General features: G+C 41.5%; 1 protein-coding gene across 5 annotated transcripts in view; it reads left to right on the top strand.

Annotated features, from left to right (window-relative positions):
• LOC132590530 (thrombospondin type-1 domain-containing protein 7A-like) overlaps positions 1 to 19,957 on the top strand; it is a 190,188-nt gene that overhangs the window by 130,469 nt on the left and 39,762 nt on the right. For all 5 annotated transcript variants that reach the window (XM_060263445.1, XM_060263448.1, XM_060263446.1 and 2 more), the window contains 5 exons: positions 3,236 to 3,414; positions 7,794 to 7,927; positions 11,128 to 11,281; positions 14,696 to 14,837; positions 15,139 to 15,254. In XM_060263445.1, the coding sequence (XP_060119428.1) occupies positions 3,236 to 3,414; positions 7,794 to 7,927; positions 11,128 to 11,281; positions 14,696 to 14,837; positions 15,139 to 15,254 (725 nt within the window). The remainder of the gene's footprint in view (positions 1 to 3,235; positions 3,415 to 7,793; positions 7,928 to 11,127; positions 11,282 to 14,695; positions 14,838 to 15,138; positions 15,255 to 19,957) is intronic.

Below are 19,957 nucleotides of genomic sequence, written 5' to 3'. Positions count from 1 at the left end.
GTCACAGGCCTCCGGTTTCACGAGTCATAACAAATTGTATTGTAAACACTAAACAGAACATCATCTTTATGATTATTTGATTCTAGATATTTCTTAGAGGTTGCTGTTATGGTTTGTAGGAAGACTAAAATCTTTTTTAAAAGTCAGGATGTGTGGAAAATGCAAAGAACAGTCTGGTATTTCTATTTGGAAATCAAGAGTGGAGAAATGCTTTTATAAGTAGGTTTCTATGCTTTTTAAAAAATTCTCTTATAGGGAAAGAATGCGAAGCTATGGATGTGGCTGATACAGAATTACGATGATAAACTAGTATTTAATTAAAATTATATCTCCTTTAAATGTAACTAATATGTCATGAGCCCTAGTGGTATGTTGGGACAGTACCATATCCAAATATTTTTATTTGGACCAGATTGTAATTATTTTTTAAAAGTGATTGTAATTATTTGATGTGTGTTTTCCTCTTGTTAACTTTTGCAGTCTTAAACAGACACGTGGATTGCTGACTCTCGTGTTTCCATCTAGGCTTATTCTTGTAAGGACTCTCCTGTTCAAGATAGTGATATGAATTATATTTCTTCTAGTGCAGAAACATGCCTGAGCAGTTTGGCTGTCGCTTTGAATGTGTGGACAGGGTTTGCTTATCTTCCTCCTGTCTAGATAAACAGGTTCCCTTAAAAACAGTGATATTTTGGCGGTTAATGCAACAAAGTTTGAATTTCTCAACAAGCATGCAAAATCAAAGAGAGAGAAAAACTTGTCTTTGTTAGTGTTCTGAGGAAGTAAACAGAACGAACCAGTGCAGCTGTATGCACAAGAGTGGAAAGCAAGGAACAACAGTATCTTGCCATACGTAGCAGAAGTAGGCTGTAATCTATGTTTTATGAAGCACTGTTAATGAAATTGAAATGTAACCTTTTGGCTTGAAGCAGCTCAGTGTAGTGATGATGTATCTGCTCTGATTTCTTGATTTTGTACTGTCCAAATGCTACTTACTGATGTGTATCAGGTTCATTCTAAACTATGCAGTAATCAGCCAGCACAGGCAAAGCTTAAAAGGTAGCTGTCATATGCTAATCTGTCAACCTTCAAAGAATGTGTGGTTTTCATCTTCAGCCTCCTATAGTTTTTACATAGTGGATAAAATGCCCATCTGCTTGCTAAATACTCCCATGAAGCCTGTTCAGATGGATGAACACAAGCAATCATTTAACGTATTAAGGAATGTATTGCAATTATATAGTTAGTCTAAAAGACTACACGTACTAAATAATATGGGAGTATTAGCCTGTGATTTCAAATCTTCCCAAATGGAATAGTGTGCCTCATTTAATACTGCTGATATGATAGCAGATTAAGTGATGCAAGTTCATTCACTCTGTTGTCAGATATGTTGTAAATGCTTCAAAAGGTATTGGCTGAGCATATATCTTGTAGTAGATGAATAACTGCTTCTCAGATTTCATTTTGCATTAACTGATTCATTCATTACAACGGCTGTCACTGCAAACTGTCTCCCTCATGACTACCTTCCATATGCCACTAGAATCGTAGCAAGTATCCTAAGTAAGCTGTTCCAACAGTAGCATCAGTTCTATAAAAATGGGGAAAGGACGATAGACCAGCATAGTAAAATCTGTGAGTTATCTGCTTGCTTGGGGCCTGTTCAAACATCACCACATTAACACAAGCACAGCCAAAACATTTCCCTAGCAGTAATGTCTAAAATATCCTTACCAGATGTGGCTACCCAAACATGTACAACTGCGAAGGTTAAATGAGCAGCCCACAATTCTATGAGTGCTTATTTATTTATTTATTTGATTTATATCCCATTCACTTTATACACTAGAACTGGAGTGGGTGGCCTGCAAAGCCATTTCCTGCAGCCAGGTATCTGTAGCCCATTTCTAAAACATCCTGTTGACAGGCTCTTAGTTAACATTAGTTAATGACTCTTTTGAGTGTTCAGCATGGCCCTACAAGTCTGCATCATTGATTCAGGGAAGGTTGGCTGAGCTCTGAGACATACTGCTGGCTGGCCTGCCACTCCATATTTTTGTTGCGAGGCCCAAGTATGGTAGACTTTGCCCCTGCATAGCTGAGCATGTAATTGTCAATCAGTGTCTATATGACAACTGTTATTTTCATAGTTGGCATCTGAGATTCCGCTAGTTTTCTTTCTGTTGCTTGACACTGAGTCACATATGACATAGTTTCTGTATAGAAATTAATGGCAGACGTCAACATATCCGACCTTAAGTGTGTGACATATATTATAAAGTATGGCTGCCAATTATTCCATATAACTAAACATATATATATATAGTGTCCCTGTATAAAAAGTTGTTCTAAGAACTGTAGCAGAATGGAACACCCCAGGAGGGCACCTTTATCCACTACAATGATTGTAGGTATCACTGCTTTGATGGCATTTTCTTGTACTTTGTAATCTCCCTTCTGTACTGTTTACAGTATACCTTGCCTTAGATGGTTTGTTATCTTGATTCTTTTTGTCTTGTGTAGTTTGATCGCACTATTTTATTATCCCATAATCTGTCTTGAGTCTCAGCAAGGAAGATGGACTATAAAATAAATAAAAATAAAATAAAACTGTTTAACCTAGTAGCATTTGAAAACTACATTTCCTTCAGTCTTTTGCTCTGTAAAAAGGAGGACAGATGTCTGTTAATCTGAAGATCACTGATGTGGCAGATCACGCTCCCTTTTTAGTCACAGGAACACACAGAGTGTTAAGTTCACTGGTTTCAAGAGGATCTGGCACATTTGACCTGAGTAGACCATGAACATATGTTATAAGCATCACCAGTGTCCTTTGATTTAGCTGTGGAAAGGTAGTCATCTGATTTGCAAGGCATTTTATTTTAATGTGTCTCTTGCAGTGTGAGAGTGATATAAGAACAGACAGGGCAGTGTCAGTTACATTCTTGCTGTCACTAGGTCAGAACTGTAGGTATTTGATGAGTGTGAATCCTAATAAGCCACCACAGCAGGTGTTCAGCTGTAGTTTGGTTATGGTCTTAGGCTGTGCATGTATAAATTCTCCAGCTGAATTTTATCATACTCTTAATGATGAAGAAATTGCAGTATTGACACACTCCTGTCGAGTCAGATTTTGGACCCTGTAAGCAAAACTGTGAAGCTGTGGGGAGGATGGACGCCCTATAGAGAAACCTACTGAGGAGGCTGTCCCTTTTTGTTTGTCTTCACCCAGGGTACATTGAGGAAGCCTGCATCATACCATGCCCTTCTGACTGCAAGCTCAGTGAATGGTCTAACTGGTCACGTTGCACTAAGGCTTGCGGCAGTGGGGTCAAAGTTAGGTCTAAGTGGCTGCGAGAGAAGCCCTACAATGGTGGAAGGCCATGCCCCAAGTTGGATCATGTCAGTCAGGTAATTAATTTTCTGTTATCTGCATAATGTTTTTTTTTTCAAAAGAATAAGAGTTTTTCTTTTTAAATATCTCTCTCATTTCACAAGCTTCAGAACGCACAGAGTATCCCATGACTGGAGGGGCAAACAATTTTTATAAGTGAGTCCAGAGACTGTCTCGTACTTTGATGACTTTATACGTAATGGGTGGTATCCTGTCTTAGGTGGGTAGAAGTTCCCCAAGCCTAAAGGTCTTCCACAACCTTCAGTGGCTCTTCTCTTGGAGGAAGGCTCCTTAGGCTGCAGGAAGATATAGAATCAGAGAATTATGGAGTTGAAAGGGAACTCCAGGGTCATCTAGTCCAACTCACTGCACAATGCAGGAACTTCACAAATACCTCCCCCACACATATTCATACATTCCCACTGACCCCCTGCTCAATGCCCAGAAGATGGCAAAAACCTCCAGGATCCCTTGCCAAACTGGCCTGGAGAAAAATTGCTGCCTGACCCCCCCACCCCCACCCCAAAGTGTCACTCCACTTAGTGGAGTGGGAGGATATATGCCAGCATGTACACTCTGATGCTATTTTAAGTATTCAGTGGGCAGCTGGAATGTCTACACATTTCTTTTCCTTTGTAGCTTATGGAACTTCTCTTGGCTTTTACTAGTCTGTTGGTCTTCCATGGAAATTTGCTTATACATTTTTTGCCAAATAAATATTTGGGGGCCAGGGGGTGATTTTCACAGTGTATTAAGACTGCAGACAAACACAAGAGATCTGCCTCATGGAGATGAAACTCCCGCCAGATATTTAACAAGATCTTGATTTACAAGATGTATCAGCACTGCTCCTTGTTAGAAACTATTTGATAGAAGAAAACTTCCTTGTATCTCTTCTCATTGATTTAGCTCCATTTTTAATGTTTTTTAATTGTTTTTTCTCCTAAAATGAAAAAGAGCCCTGTTTCCATCTACAAATCCCTTCTAGCGTGGGAGGGAAGAAAATATGAAAAGGTGTCTGTGTGTATGTTTGTATATGTTGGTAGTCAAATGCTGGTTATTTGCAACTGAATAAGATGTTCATTTGCTAAATGCCATCATGTTGACATTTTGCAGGCTCAGAAGGAAATGGTTGAATGATTTGATTTTCCACGTAAGAGGATGCAATTAGTTCTAGTTTAGAGCATAATAAGTGTTAAACTAAAGCTAATAAACCAAGTTTGTAATCCAATTTAATACCAAACACGAGTGAGCATGAAGGGGTAAATTTTGTAGTGAAGGCTTTCAAACTGGTGGAAAGATAATTTTAATAGGAGGAGCTGGAACCAAAGCTTCTGCTTTCAGAATAATTCACAGTAGTTCATAAAACACAATCATCCTTCAGATACCAGGAACAGTGGAAAGTTAATGTCTGTATTCCAAAAATTCTGTTCAGAATGTATTGTATATGACTGTGCTGCCCCCCAGTGGTAGCTAATGTCATGTTTGTTACAGTTTTGAATTTACATTTCTATCAGAAGGAATCACCCAGATTCCCTTGCTCTAAATTTGTGTAACTGCATAAAATTATTTGAGGATTTATGATTCTCTTTTCAACTCAATATGAATTCCAAAAGGCAGCTATGTTAAAAATAATTAAGAACAGTTTAGACTAAATTAGGAGCATTGCCTTAGCTGCAGTATGCACCTCTGCAAGGGTGGGAAGGCCTGAGGCAAACCAGATTCTAGGATTATAAAGTACCTGGGTTTTTTTTGCTTCTGGCAAAGGAAATCAGAAAATGAAATTAAGAGAGACTGTACAGAGGAGCCTTAGAAGTCTTGGAAGTCACTTGCACCCTCTGTGTTCCATCCTTTCAAGTTTGTAACAAACCACAGTTAGTTATGACATCCAGATTAGATGAAATGACAAATTGTGGTTTGTTACTTCCTGGTAAACCAGGATGCCAACAAAGTTGGGTTGAATCTCTCAATGGATCCAAAGCTGTTGTATTCTAGATTTGAAACCTGGTACAGTATTGTTTCCGTAGACCCACACTTGCAGAGACTGACCACATTTTCCCAAAGTTATGCAACTTGTGCATCACTTGGCAGTTGCTGCTGCCATTCCTGGTCTGCCTAGCCAAGGAGGATATTGAATCTTTTACACTATTTGTCTCTAATCTGTGCCTAATTTCTTCCCAAATTCAAAAAATCATATAAATGCTGATTATCATAAAATAACTTCAGTTCTTGTTTTATCCTGCACACTTCTGCATATACAGTATGTAAAGGGTTTTCTCCCCTGCAAATATGGGTTTAGAATTTGTCTTTCCACAAAACAACAAGCTATTGACTTTTAAATATTATATGTTGAATATATATGCTCTATAGCGTGTGGTGTGGTAAGAGCTATCTTTCTTTGCTTCTGCTGTATTTTTTCCTAAAAACAATGAAAAATATTTCTTAAGACATGTAAAATTATCAATCCTATCCAAAATCAGATGGATTTATGCCTGGCCTTGTAAAAATTGTAGTATTCCCTGGCTTCTAAACAATTGCTGCTCTCAAGAAATGCAAGATGAGGATTTAATCCTGTGCTGCTGACAAAGCCCATCGTATCTGTACTACTACCTTTTCATCAGGTAGCAGCAGGTTTTCTTGCAGTGTGAAACAGAAGAAGAAACAAGAATAGGGCTTTGTGTTTTGCAAGGACCTCTTTCCTTTGGAGCCTCCGTTTAATCCTGTGAAGCAGCACAGAATGCTTGTCTGCTTTTTAGTGTCTGTTTTGTATCCTAATTATTGTTTTTATTTACCTTTGCTCATTCCTTTGGGTTCATGGTCAACACCTGCTTCAGGCCCAGGTAAGAGTCTGTGAAACAGATGCACAGCATTCAAGCATGTTTCCACTTAAAACTCCCCACTGTGTGAATTGTTTGCCTGTTGATGTAACTTTTCTTTGAGATTATACGTGTGCCAGTTGCAGTTCTTTGTGACGTCAGCAGTCGTCACATAGAATATTCTGTTGTTGCCAGCGCAGAGAGAGAAAGGAAAGAAAGAGTATGTGCAGAGCAAGGATTAAAACCAGCTCACTAGTATATAACTACCAAAGTTTGAAAGATGGGAAGGATTCAGAATTATATTTGGAAGAGAAGGAGGAGTCTCTCAGTCATCAGTCACATGGTTATGTTAAATATGCAAAGTCCTGTTATGCTCTTAAACCTCATTTAGTTCATTTGTGACTTTTTCTGTGTGAAAGACTCACTTGTGGAAGAACAGAAGAAACAATATATTATCCACCAGCTCCCTTTCGAACAATTATAAAGGCCACCCTCTCTGCATCCTGAAATCAGAAGTTCCAGGAAAAAATTATCTCCTTAGCAGACTAAAGTATGCATCAAATCCCCCTTCACTTGTTATTTTTGGAGCCGCTTGTGCCATGAACACATGCATGTATCCCCGATAATTCATGTACTCTCTTTTGGATAATCCCAAAACTAACAATTGAAAAGGGCTAAAATTTTGACTTGATGAATATAAGGATATTAGGTGGGAAGATTCATTATGAAGATACATTGCAATGGACTTTGATTGAAGCAATATCCAATCATGTGTTATATTGCACCCTGCAACAATCTAATGCTGTGGCATGTCAGGAGATGACCAGTCCAATGGTACAATGATATGGAAGTTTAATCTCATGCTAATTTCTCACTAGTATTGCTCCACCTGCAGGTTTCTCTTTTCCCCTACTCAAGTGATCAGTTTTCCACCAGTTGCTCTGCAGGTGCATTTTGACGCGCGGCTCCTTCCAGTTCCCATTGCAGCTTTGTGATGCTGTGTTTTAGGGATTAAGAAACCATGAGGGGAACTGGAGGGAACCACACATCAAAATGCCCCTGCGGAGCAACTGGTGAGAAATCAATAGCTTGCACTGGGGAAAACAGAAGTCTGGGGGTGGAGCAACACTAGTGAGAAATCAGTATCAGTGAACCTGAGTAACATGAGTCATATATCCACATGAGTATATGACTCATGTTACTCAAGTTACTCAACATGAGTCCATATATCCACCTCACCCTGTATAGTGGTAGACCTACCAGGTTCTGGTTAATAAATTCCTGGAGATTTGGGGAATGGAGTCTACAGAAGATGGGGTTTAGAAAGGGGAGGAACATCATTTGTTAGATGTGGCGAACATTTGAGCCTGGTGGAAGAATGCACAAATATGTGGATGGACTTTTTATGCTTTTGCTTGACAGTACTAATAGAAAAATGCATGTCTCCTACCTTTCACCTCAAAGAGTTTCTTTATAACATTACAAATTCTAAGTAGTTTTACTGTAAGTAGTTAATGTTGCTTGTTACAAATGTTGGTATGCACGTGTATGAATTCAGCTCTTCTCTGTGTACATTCCAGGTATATGAAGCTGTCCCGTGCCATAGTGACTGCAGCCAGTATATAGGGGTCACTGATCCGTGGAGTGTGTGCAAAGTGACTAATGTGGACTTAAAGGAGAATTGTGGAGAGGGTGTGCAAACCAGAAAAGTGAGGTGAGCTTAGTTTAAAAGCTGTCGCTTCAAGGGGTGGAAAGACTCCTCAGCTTTATAATGAGGCATTGTACTTTGGAATTATAATTTGAGAAATATAGCTGAAAATCTGTCTTCCGTTTTTGAAGCAGTAGTTCATCTCATGAGAATTCTTTTGGAGGACTGAAGCCTTCCTTAGATTTCCAGCATTTGTGGGCTTAGCATTCTGTAAGTCTTGATGATGCTGAAGCTCCTCTACTCCTAACCCATTTTTTTCATGTATTCGCCAATTCATGGAGATGCAGTTCACCCCAAATCTGAACTTCAGTCTAATATGTAAAACATCAAGCCAGCTGCAGCAAAGGCTGCCTCGCTCTGCATTAAAAATATACTAATTAATATGCATTTTCTAAAGAACTCTGGTTTTGTGTGTCCTAGGTGACCCACAAAGAGTATAATAACCCCCCTCATACCCTTTGGTACCACCCCTTGATAGCTGCATATCTTTTACTATTCCTATGTCCATGCTGATGGACAGTTTGACACTTTAATTCAAAGGATTCAATTAAGTGTGCTCCTTGATCTATGCAGAAAAGACATGAATAAATATTGCAATCTATTTGGAACCTATTTTATTATTGTACTAGTTCAAAATGGGACAGGTGTTCTCTCAACCTGTGTACTAGGTACACTGTTCCCAGTCAGTTCAGTTTGTATGTGTGGAACTTCGGTGCATTTCCCCTACTGTTTTATCCCCAACTGCACAGACCTACAGCCTGGCTTTGGAATCTGCTGTTTCCAGTAATGACAGGAGAACCAATTACGACCACTGTGACAGGGGGCTCAATCGCAGCAGTCCTAATGAGGACTCCGTTGTCAGGATCATTCACACCAAAGTGCCAAATGTTCATTTTAACCTGTCATAGGTACACTGTTCAGCTGCCAACATCTCAAGAAATTATGTTTGAAAACAGAGTCATATGTGAATAATTTCAACGATTTATTAGATTTTAGCTTCAAGTTGTCACCAAGATAAAGTTAAATGCAATTCATTGTAATAGCAGTGAAAGTACCAATTTCTTCCCCCACTATTAATTTGTTCTCACGATAGCCCCACTGCACTCCATTGTGGGGGGGGGGAGGAGTATGGCAGCCAATGAAGAAAATGGATTTTGGTTCTACTGTCAAAGTTTCAGAGGAAAATAATTTATTCCAGGGGCTTGAATTACAGTCCCTTAGGAACGAAACATAGAATGCCCTTTTCATCCTGCATAAATGTCATTGTAAAGATAATTCCTTTACCAAGTAAGTTTGTGCAGAGAGAATATCCCAGCAGGCCGTGTTCACAGAAAGGACAATCTCATTTCAATCTCAGTTTCAATCCATCAGTTTAAAAATTTGAGGTGGGTAATCAGTGGGTAATTGATAGGCAGAGTTTGCAGAGATTGGAGTGAGGATACAGGGCTTTTGAGGCAGCAAAAATAAATCTCAACAGATGGAGAATAAAATTCAGCCACAGTTCAGATGTGTGGTTGCAAGCGTGAGACCTGAAAGGTTTTTTGCATTCTTTTATTTTTGTCTGCAATGAAATTTAGAAGGAAAAGCAATCACTGATATACTGTTAGAAGAATGTGTTTTAATTGTTCCTGTTAGTTTTTATAATATAAAAGCTGTAAGGAATAAACAAGAAGGTACGTAAGTCTTTGATTCTAAATGTGGCATTGTAACCTGTTTCCATGCAAAGATTTAGTTTGATGAACCTTTACAGGGGGCTGGAAGGGTCAAAATGCTGGTGAGGGCCCTGCGGGATCTTACTCAGTTCCGCAGGGCCTGTAAGACAAGCCTCTTCCGGCTAGCCTACGCCTGACTAGATTAATGTAGCTTATCAGACTTTAGTGAAATATACGGTATAGTTTTAATGTTAAGATTTTATGGTTTTTAAATGCTTTGACTTTTTAATTGTAATAATTTTGCACTTTGTTTATTGTTTTATCATTTGTTGTGAGCCGCCCTGAGCCATTTTATGGGAAGGGCGGGATATAAGTCATAGAATAAATAAATACATAAATAAATAAATAAATAAGGAGAGTGACACCCTTTGAAATCAAAGAAGTCAGTGGGCTTTAGAGAGTATTGCTTTGCTTAGGGTGGCATTTTCAATGTAATGCCTAAGAAAATGAACAGAGGGGAAAAAGAAACAGCGTAGTAGCCAAAAAGAGGGTGCTAGAGGAGTTAATGTAGCGCTTCATGCTGCAATCTTAAAAAAGTGTTACACTCTTCCAAGCCCACTGCACTGTAAGAGAGTGAGCTGTGGTTTGGACAAAAAAGATTGTATTGACAGAATGAGAGTTGCCCAGTTTGTGTTATATTGAAAACTAAATTAAAAAGGGCCAACTATGGGAGACAAAAGAAACAAGTACTCTGTGACTCTGTCCTACCTTACAATAAACATGCTATTTTTTTCTTTCTCAAGAATTTGATTTACATATGTAGAGAAAAGACTGTATATATTATGTAACAGAAGGTAAATGTCACAATCAGTTTACCTTCTCCTGCAAGAGCTCTTGACAGCTGAGTCCAGAATAAGTGGGTGAGAACAGAGGGAAACATTGTTACTCAAGTCATCATTAATAGTGCTTCAACCTGATCCACAGATTATCAGGGACTGCAGCAGATTGCACACAGCTCATGCGAGGATTATTGCAGGCTCATCCCTAAACAGGGAGGATGGGGGAGGGAAAGTGTCAAATGAGAGAGGTGAATAGATGGGCCTGTGAAATTATTTAAAAGACAGTATCCCTGACACACTAGGAGTAACTGACAGTGGATTCTGCTTCTACACTAATTTTGCCTCTAGATTGTTAAATACTGATTTTGCCTTTTCAAATTCTAGCGTAATTCTGCAGATCACTTACTTGCATTATTTACCATAAGATATAGATATATATGTGTGCAACCTAAGTTCTCATTCTTTCACCTTTCCTTTTATCTGTTTCTGTCCCTTTCTCTCTTACATTGTCTCCTCATTGTCAGACCTTACATTGTTAGGGACCTCTCTTTTTGTTCATGCCATAAAATGCGGTATATATTGATTTCACTGTATAAATTATGGACAACAAGCATGATTATTTATGATCAGGCTAGTATAATTATTCTCAACAACTTTCTGTAAGCATCATAAAAATATACTGCATAGATACTGAGACATGACCTTGTTTTTCCAGGTGCATGCAAAATACTGTGGATGGCCCTTCGGACACTGTTGAAGACTACCTATGTGACCAGGAAGAGATGCCTCTTGGTGCTAGAAAGTGCACATTGCCATGCCCAGAGGACTGTGTCATGTCTGAATGGGGCCCATGGTCTAGGTGTCCCTTGGTAAGATATGTGCTATAAAGAATGTATTGGCTTCAGTTTAGAGCAGGGGTGGCCAAACTTGCTTAATGTAAGAGTCCCTTAGAATAAATGTCAGATGTCGGAGAGAGGGAAGGAAGGAAGGAGAGAGGGAGGGAGGGGAAGGAAGTGAGGAAGGTGGCAAGGGAAGAGGGAGGGGCAGGTGGAAAGAAAGCAACTTTAATGTTAAATGCCTTCTCCAAGCTGGTTGATGGGGCAGTGGGAGCTTTGACAAATGCACAATAAGCATGGAAGAGCCACATGTGGCCCCTGTGCTACAGTTTGGCCACCCCTGGTTTAGGGGAATAAGAAATGCCTCATGCATTTCTTCTTGTCCAATGTTTCTCCAGCAATGGCATGATGGGGATATTCACCCTCTTTTGTTTGTGCTCAACATAGCCATTTATATACAGGCTTCCCTGTGAAATGTCTATTTACTGCTGACGTAATCCCAGAGACCTATTTGCTAGCTGTCAGTAGAATACTCATACTTTACATAATCATGGCTACCTGATTCCACATTTACTATATGAAAGAGCTAATCAGCTACAGTAAAAATGCATCTGAGCCTGCCTCACTGAGCCTGCCTTTGGCGGGGGAGGGCAGGATACAAAAATAAATTTACCTTACCTTACCATTAGTATATTATTAAACGAATTAATATGCATTTTCAAAAGAACTCCCAGCATTTGTGGATCCTCAGTGAGAAGAATGTAATAGCCCCCCTCCTTGCCCTTTGGTACCTCCCCTTCCTTTTCCTTTTCTTCCCATTGTTCCAGTCTCTTTGGCTCTCCACTTCCTCTAACCACACCCCTTGTGGCTAAGGAGGATGGATCAGACTGGTGGGAGGCGACATCCTGTCGTTTCCCTGGTCCTTCTTCCTTGCTCAGTTGCAACAGCAGGTCCTTGGGCCTTGACATCTGCCCAGCCTTGATGTCAGCCATGCTGAATAGAATAGCTTAAGGTAAACATCCCAAGTTTCCTTCCAATCTCAGGATTCCAATATGTCTTCATAAAGAGCCATTGTTTGGTGAAGGAGGGTTATTTGTAGTGCCTCGATTTATTTTTTCTGTGTTCATCTAACCATGTTTGAAGATGACTGCACTTTGAATGTAACAATTGTAGCAACACTTTATGAATTTGCATTCGCCGGACTCTTAATGTTTTAATTTCTTCTGTGGTTAATACAGCATATTTCTTCTGCTTTCATGATCACTGGAGGATGAATTCAGTGGAGAACTCTTTGGCTGAATTTAGACGACCAGTTTGAGCCAACATAGGCACAGCCCCCAGGTGGATTAAAAAAGCAAGCTCAGACAGGCACAGCTGCTGCCCATCCCACTCTCACACTCACCCTGTCCTCTGATGGCTCCGAGACGGATCAAATAGCTACCACTTTGGAAATATAAGCAAATTCTTCTGCCACAATCTATCTGTCTTTCCAGGCATCTGAAACATGGGAACTTGCAAGCAAGGCGGATTGGCAGTGAACCCGCCAATCTACTCTAGGCGCTCACTGGTATTTTTTTTTTTTAAAAAATCACTGCCCAGAGCACATGTGCGCATGAAACATGGCTAATTAAAAATGTAAGAGAAAAAAGAAACCCAAACTGTGCTAAGGGGATGGCACACAACTATGTAAATGTACCAAAGCGCTCTTGTGGAAGAATCTGATTTGGGGTGACAGTTTGGGACACCTCCAGTGGGTGCGAAGCTGCCCATCTTTACTCAGCTTAGGGTCAGTTTAGACTTGATGGTACATCCAAATGGATGTGTCCATTCTATTTACATATACAGTAAGGCCTGGGTTCTATTTTATAGATAGCAGAGAATACTGGTAAGAGGAACTAAATTCTGCCCCCTCTTCTGTTTTTTCTTGATGCATTCCATTGCTTGAAATATTTTTCTTCCAGCCAACTAGGGTAGTTAGAATAAAGCCAGGCTGGAGAAGAATGCTTCAAGGAACAGAACACAATAGAAGGTGGGAGAAAGTGCAGGGTTTAGCTCTGTTTTCTGTTATGAATAGACTCCCTTTAGTGAATCAGTGGACAACTTAATAAATACATAGGTTTCCCTATCACGTTAAAATGCGGCTATTTGCCTGAAAGAACAGACGCACCAGTCTGATCTCTGTTATTTGTATTCAAATTATTAATGAAACTGCTGTTGTTCAGAATAAGTATATTAAGCAATATATGCAGAGAAGAGGTATCTCGTCTTTATCATTACTTCACATGCTTCAGGTTATACTGCTGACCTAAACCTTAGTGAACTAATAATGAAGTTACCTCCTTAATAAAGAAGAAGATATTGGATTTATATCCTGCCCTCCACTCCGAAGAGTCTCAGAGCGGCTCACAATCTCCTTTACCTTCCTCCCCCACAACAGACACCCTGTGAGGTGGGTGGGGCTGGAGAGGGCTCTCACAGCAGCTGCCCTTTCAAGGACAACCTCTGCTAGAGCTATGGCTGACCCAAGGCTATTCCAGCAGGTGCAAGTGGAGGAGTGGGGAATCAAACCCGGTTCTCCCAGATAAGAGTCTGCACACTTAACCACTATACCAAACTGGCTCTTAATAAGTTTAATAAGTTATAAAGTTGCTTTCTTCACTGTTGATTAATTTGTTGAAACAATTACCATCTATATAATTTCCTTTGGAAGCTGTACAAGGAACGGATAACAAGATTTTTTTTTCTATGTAGTTTTTGAAGAGCTGGGAAAGCAGCATGGTGTAGTTCGATCTCATAAGATCTGAGAAGCCAAGCAGGGTTGGTACTTGGAGGGGAGATCACCAAGGAAGACTCCTGCAGAGGAAGGCCATGGCAAACCACCTCTGCTTCTCACTTGCCTTGAAAGCTCCTTGCTGGAGTCTCAATAAGTTAGCTGCAACTTGACAGCACTTCACACACACATACACATACATACAGAGTTCTTAAAGGTAAGGCTAGTAATATTTCAACCATCCATTGAAGATGGTAACTAGCTCCAAAGAACCACAAAAAACCTCCAAGCACCTGGATTAGGTATAATGAATTCGAGGGAGGATCACCAAGCTTGTAGGTAAGGGGGAAACAGTATTCCAGGAGCACAGGTCACCTTCAGGTCCACAAAACTCAGGCAGTTTCTTTTCACATGATGTTTGAATTAGGACTGGGTGATGTGACAGTGACCCAGAAAGAATTTTTACCTGGGTGCTCATGGTGACTCTCTGCAACCCTTATTTTATGTTATGGGGCTTGACCTTCAAGCACACTTAATAACTTATTAAATAATACATAATAGAATGAAGTAATTGTTTTCTATTTATATGATAATTTAAAAGACTTCTTAAACTACAATTTAAAGGCTAAGTATATTGCAGACATCAAAGGAAAGTTGTTTGTTGTTTTCTTTTTCAGCCATGTAATGGAAGCAGAGTGAGGGAGCGGTCATCAGAAGTCATGAGGCAGCCTCAGGAAGGGAAGGCCTGTCCTCTCACTGTGGAGACAGAACCATGCAGTCTCAACAAAAACTGTTTCCACTATCATTACAATGTGACAGGTACTGGCACCAGTTAACAACAAAAGAGTCTTGTGGCATAAAGACTGACATTTATTGAAGAATTTGTGTGCTAGACTAGAACCCAATTCATTTGATGTGTGACATGAATGAAATGGACTCTAGCTCATGCAAACATACCCTTCACTAAATACCACAGGACCCCTTTTGGGTTTTGCTATGAGAAACTAAATCACTGACATGAGTAGATAATTGAAATTTACTGGCTCAGAACTTAATCTGGTCCAGTAGAACAAGTTACTTCTCACTTACCTCCTGTCCTTTTTGTTTCCTTCATTCCTAGAGTGGAGTACATGTCAGCTAAGTGAGAAAGCTGTCTGTGGTAATGGGGTCAAAACAAGAATGCTCGATTGTATCCGCAGTGACGGCAAATCGGTTGACCTGAAATTCTGTGAAGAGGTGGGTGGATGCTTTTTCTCCTCTGGCTTTGTAAATATTCCCATCACGAAAATCTTTCATTCAGACCTGAGTCAACTGGCTGTGTGCCTCATGCAGCTTATCACTCTGACAGATGTTTCCCAATGCTATTCAAGGACTGTTAAGTACCCCTTAAATGAGCTTGTTCCATAATCAGTGATTTTGTCATTTAATTTCCTCTGTTTGCCTAAGTATGCAACCACAAAGGTATGCTAATTTTTTTATCTCCTGAAAGTAATGGTTTGGGAACAATAAGCAATCAAGGTGAATAATTATAATAAATCTTAATCAGAATGATAATTATCATTCTAATTTGAAGTGATTCCTTTGTAATGCTTTGGACATCTGCCAGTATCATTTTACTCAGTGTCTCCCTGTGCGCCCCCCCCCCCCCCTTTTCCATCTGGGATTAGAAGTACTGGCTTTTCAGACATGTTAGGAAAGACAATTCTTCAAGAATTTTGAAGAACTGGTGGCATTAACAAAGAGGTCCCGCTTCTTACACAAGCAAAAGTAACCTCAGCCAGCAAAGCACTCTACCACTATATAGTATTTTTTAGTATGCCTGTGGTAGGGATGTGCAAAAAAAAAAAAAATCGGAATTACACGGATTCGGAAGTATATGGGGAAAAAAAATTCGGATTCCCCATATACTACTGGATACCGTATTCGGAATAGCCGCATATACGGTAATGCGCGGCTATTTCCGAATATACGGCCCTATTATACCCTATGGGCCGTTGAAATCAATGGCAAATAGGGTATAATTGAAGCCGCCTGGAGGGGAGGGGGTTTGAGGGAGAGCCCCCAAATTTGCAGGGGACCTGCAGGGGACTCTCCCCTCCAACCCCCCAAGTCCCAAAAAGATTGGGCCAGGGGATCCCATTCCAGGGGCACCCAAAGAGGGTGCCCCTATTCCATCATTATACCCTATGGGCCATTGAAATCAATGGCAACATAGGACATAATTAGAGGCTACTGGGGGGCAGGGAGTTTGAGGGAGAGCCCTCTCCCCTCCAACTCCCCAAGTCCCAAAAAGATTGGGCCAGGGGGTCCCTGTCTTTGGGCTCCCCAAAAGGCCCATTGCTAACAATGATGGGGAAAGCCCAATTAGCCACTTCCTCACTGTAATTGTCATGGGAAAAGTGGCTCTGGGGAGCAGGGGGTTTTGAGGAGAGTCCCCCAAACTGCTGTGCAGCTTCAGGGCACTGTCCCACACAAAACCCACAAGGCCAAAAAAAAATTGGACCAAGGGGTCCAATTCCTGGGGCACCCAAAGCCAAACCTAACCACATCAGAGAATCTCTATAGGACCCAAATGCACTACATCCCTCTATCTACTCTATGAACCTTGCAGGCCTGGAAGCAATATAAACCCAGTTGCCAACGTCACTGCCACACAAAACACAATCTGCTCAAGGTCTGCTCTGCAGACCTGGCTGCAGCAAACCCAGATGCCAGCTCTCCAGCCCTGCCCCAAACAACACGGGGAGAGCTGGCCAACTACAACAAACCTGCTGGTTCTGGGTCTCTCACCCAGGTGCCAGCTTCCCTGCCACAGAACACACAATCTACAGATGCCAGCTCTCCAGCCCTGCCCCAAACAACACGGGGAGAGCTGGCCAACTACAACAAACCTGCTGGTTCTGGGTCTCTCACCCAGGTGCCAGCTTCCCTGCCACAGAACACACAATGTACTCTATAAAAACAAGGAAGTGACCCAGCCCACACACACCCTCGCCAACCCCCACACCAACCAGAGGTAATTTAAAAAAACCAAAACAAAACCAGCAGAATCACAAAAGGCCAAGTGTTAAAAAAGTGGCCTTTTCACCAACAAGAAAGCTCAGGCCAAATCAGTCAACAACACCCCCCCCCCCAATAACCTGAAGAGAAAAGTAACACAGCAGCAACAAATCAAAACACTGAAACAGTAAAAAACTCAACTTTTAACAATACAGGAACTTTTCCCGCCCCCCCCCCCAAAAAAAAAACCCTTCACCCTAACCCCAAGAAATCCAAGCCACCCAAATCAGGAGAAGTAAAAGGACACTGCACTTTTAAAAGTCCTCTCACTAAATTAAGATATGGGCAAATTAGCAAAAACCCCCCACCCCAGGCCCCCACCCCCAGCAGAACCTAACCCCAACCCCAAATAGGCTACCCTACCCACCCAGTAGTCACCCACCCAAATCTGGACAAGTAAAGGGACTCTAGTCCTTTTACCAACAAAAACTAAAACAAGAACCCCAAAACTGTCTTACCTTGTCTTCTCTGAGTCCAGGGAAGTAAGGCTGAGTGAGAGAGCAGCAGGCAGCAGCAGGCTGAAGCCAAGGGCCAGCCACCAGCAGCAGCACAATCTCTCTCACACACACCAAGCCACACACCAACACAGCAATGGAGGAGTCCAGCAGGAAGACTCCTTAAGCAAGAGATCAAAATAACAACAATGTAGCTGATGGCTGGGCCATCAGCTACACAAAAGCCCTGCAAAGCATGCATTTGCAATGCATTTTGCAAATGCATGCTTTGGATTGGCTGCTGGGGCTCCTCTTCCCCCTCCCCCCCTCCCTAATCCCAGGGAGGCTATGGAAGAGGTGGGAAGAGGCCACTAAAGGCGGGAAAGCAGCTCCTTTGAGGCTGCAGAAGCCATTCCCGCCTTTTGCTTTGACAGCTTTGACAGCCGTATACTTCCGAATAGCTATTCGGAAGCATACGGCGAGCCGTATTCGGCTGCCGCATAATAGGCGGCAATGGGAATCGGCTACAGCTGATTCCGAATACAGCCGAATCAGTGGTGATTCGGCTGTATATACGGCTCGGCCGAACCGAATGCACATCCCTAGCCTGTGGTTCTATACCTCTTCAGCGTAGATGCTGCTGCAATTTTGTTTTTTGTCCAATACCTTTGCAAGTGGATCACAGAATATCCACTTATCATCATACTTCTAAGAAGTTATGTGTGGGCAATCAGAAACCAGAGCCTATGGATCACTAAGGCTAAGACAACATGGGCCCAGCTGGGAATAGTGCCCTCACAAGTAAAGAACATGAGTACTATGTTGAATGGAAAGGGGTTCCCTTGTGCCAAACATAAAGGTGAAGCATACAGAATATGAATGAACTACAAATGGCTCAAGTTACTAGGGCGGGGGGAGCAGTTGGATAGCAACATTCTAATATGTTTCCTAGGCTTCTCCAGAGCATAGCACCATTCATAAACTCAGTTCACATTCAAAAGAGGCAGTTTGGTGTAATGGTTAAGTGAGTGGACTCTTATCTGGGAGAACCGATTTTGATTCCCCACTCCTCCACTTGCACCTGCTGGAATGGCCTTGGGTCAGCCATAGCTCTGGCAGAGGTTGTCTTTGAAAGGGCAGCTGCTGCAAGAGCTCTCTCAGCCCCACCCACCTCACAGGGTGTCTGTTTTAGGGGAGGGATGGTGGCTTAGTGGGTAGAGCATCTGCTTGGTAAGCAGAAAGTCCCAGGTTCAATTCCTGGCATCTCCAAAAAAGGGTCCAGGAAAATAGGTGTGAAAAAAACTCAGCTTGAGACCCTGGAGAGCCGCTGCCAGTCTGAGTAGGCAATACTGACTTTGATGGACCAAGGGTCTGATTCAGTATAAGGCAGCTTCATATGTCCATATGTCAACACCCATTCATGGTTTGGTGTTATATGAGCAAGACTCAGGCTTCTGCACTCCTTGGTCTACCTTCTTCCTTTTTTCATCTCAACGTGCTTTCTTCTTCCTTTCTGGCAAACCTGAATTTGTCATTCTGTCTTCACTGGCAAACTTTAGTTGAAACTTTCCCAAATCAGCTTTGGAAATCAAGCCATGATGCATAAAAGTGCATTGCCATTATAAGGAAGTTAGAGGGAGAATAGTACAGAAAGGATGAAAGTGTAAGTGATGTGGGGAGCATGTGAAACTGAGGCATAGACAAAACACAGCTTGGCCATTTGGTCTAAACCAGCATTTACCAAAAAAGAGCATCCTGAGCTGTGTTTTAGTTCTGAATTTGCAAAATATTCAGGTGCAGCCAGCCCAACTTCAGCTAGCCCTATGCTGATACAAATCCATTTGTAGTTAATTCATATTCTGTATGCTTCACCTTTATGTTTGGCACAAGGGAACCCCTCTCCATTCAACATAGTACTCATGTTCTTTACTTGTGAGGGCACTATTCCCAGCTGGGCCAATGATTTTTATTTTCTTCTTTATCATTGCCAGCTCCAATATACAGCAGTTTGTTTACATTTTAAAACCTGAAAAATGCTACCTTTGGATGGCTGCCAGTAATTCCTCGAAATTGGAGTTGTATGTGTGTATAGCCTCTGTAACCCCATTTTGGATCTGTTGGTTCCTGATCTCTAGTTGTCTGGGAGGATGGCTGGCAGACCACTTGCAGTAGAATGTTTTCATTCACACTCTTCTGAGTTATTATTGAGAAACCAGACTTGTTTTCCTCCTCCACTGAGTATCAGGCTCAAGATAAGGCTTGGCTTTTCTCAGTGTCCAGGTCTAGGATGTAACTTTGAATCTTCTTCGTGGTCTCTGTGCTTCACACCCATGGGATAAAGCACCAGCACCAATCTCCGATTGGTAACTCCAAAGTCTGGGATTTTTCGCATTCCGACCCAGTGGGCATGCGTGACAGCCCCAGTGTGCACGCTCACCGAGCAGA

This window comes from Heteronotia binoei, unplaced genomic scaffold, assembly GCF_032191835.1.
Source record: "Heteronotia binoei isolate CCM8104 ecotype False Entrance Well unplaced genomic scaffold, APGP_CSIRO_Hbin_v1 ptg000154l, whole genome shotgun sequence".
NCBI lineage: Eukaryota > Metazoa > Chordata > Lepidosauria > Squamata > Gekkonidae > Heteronotia > Heteronotia binoei.
The sequence above is the reverse complement of the archived record's forward strand: the minus strand, read 5'-3'. Positions and strand labels throughout refer to the sequence as shown.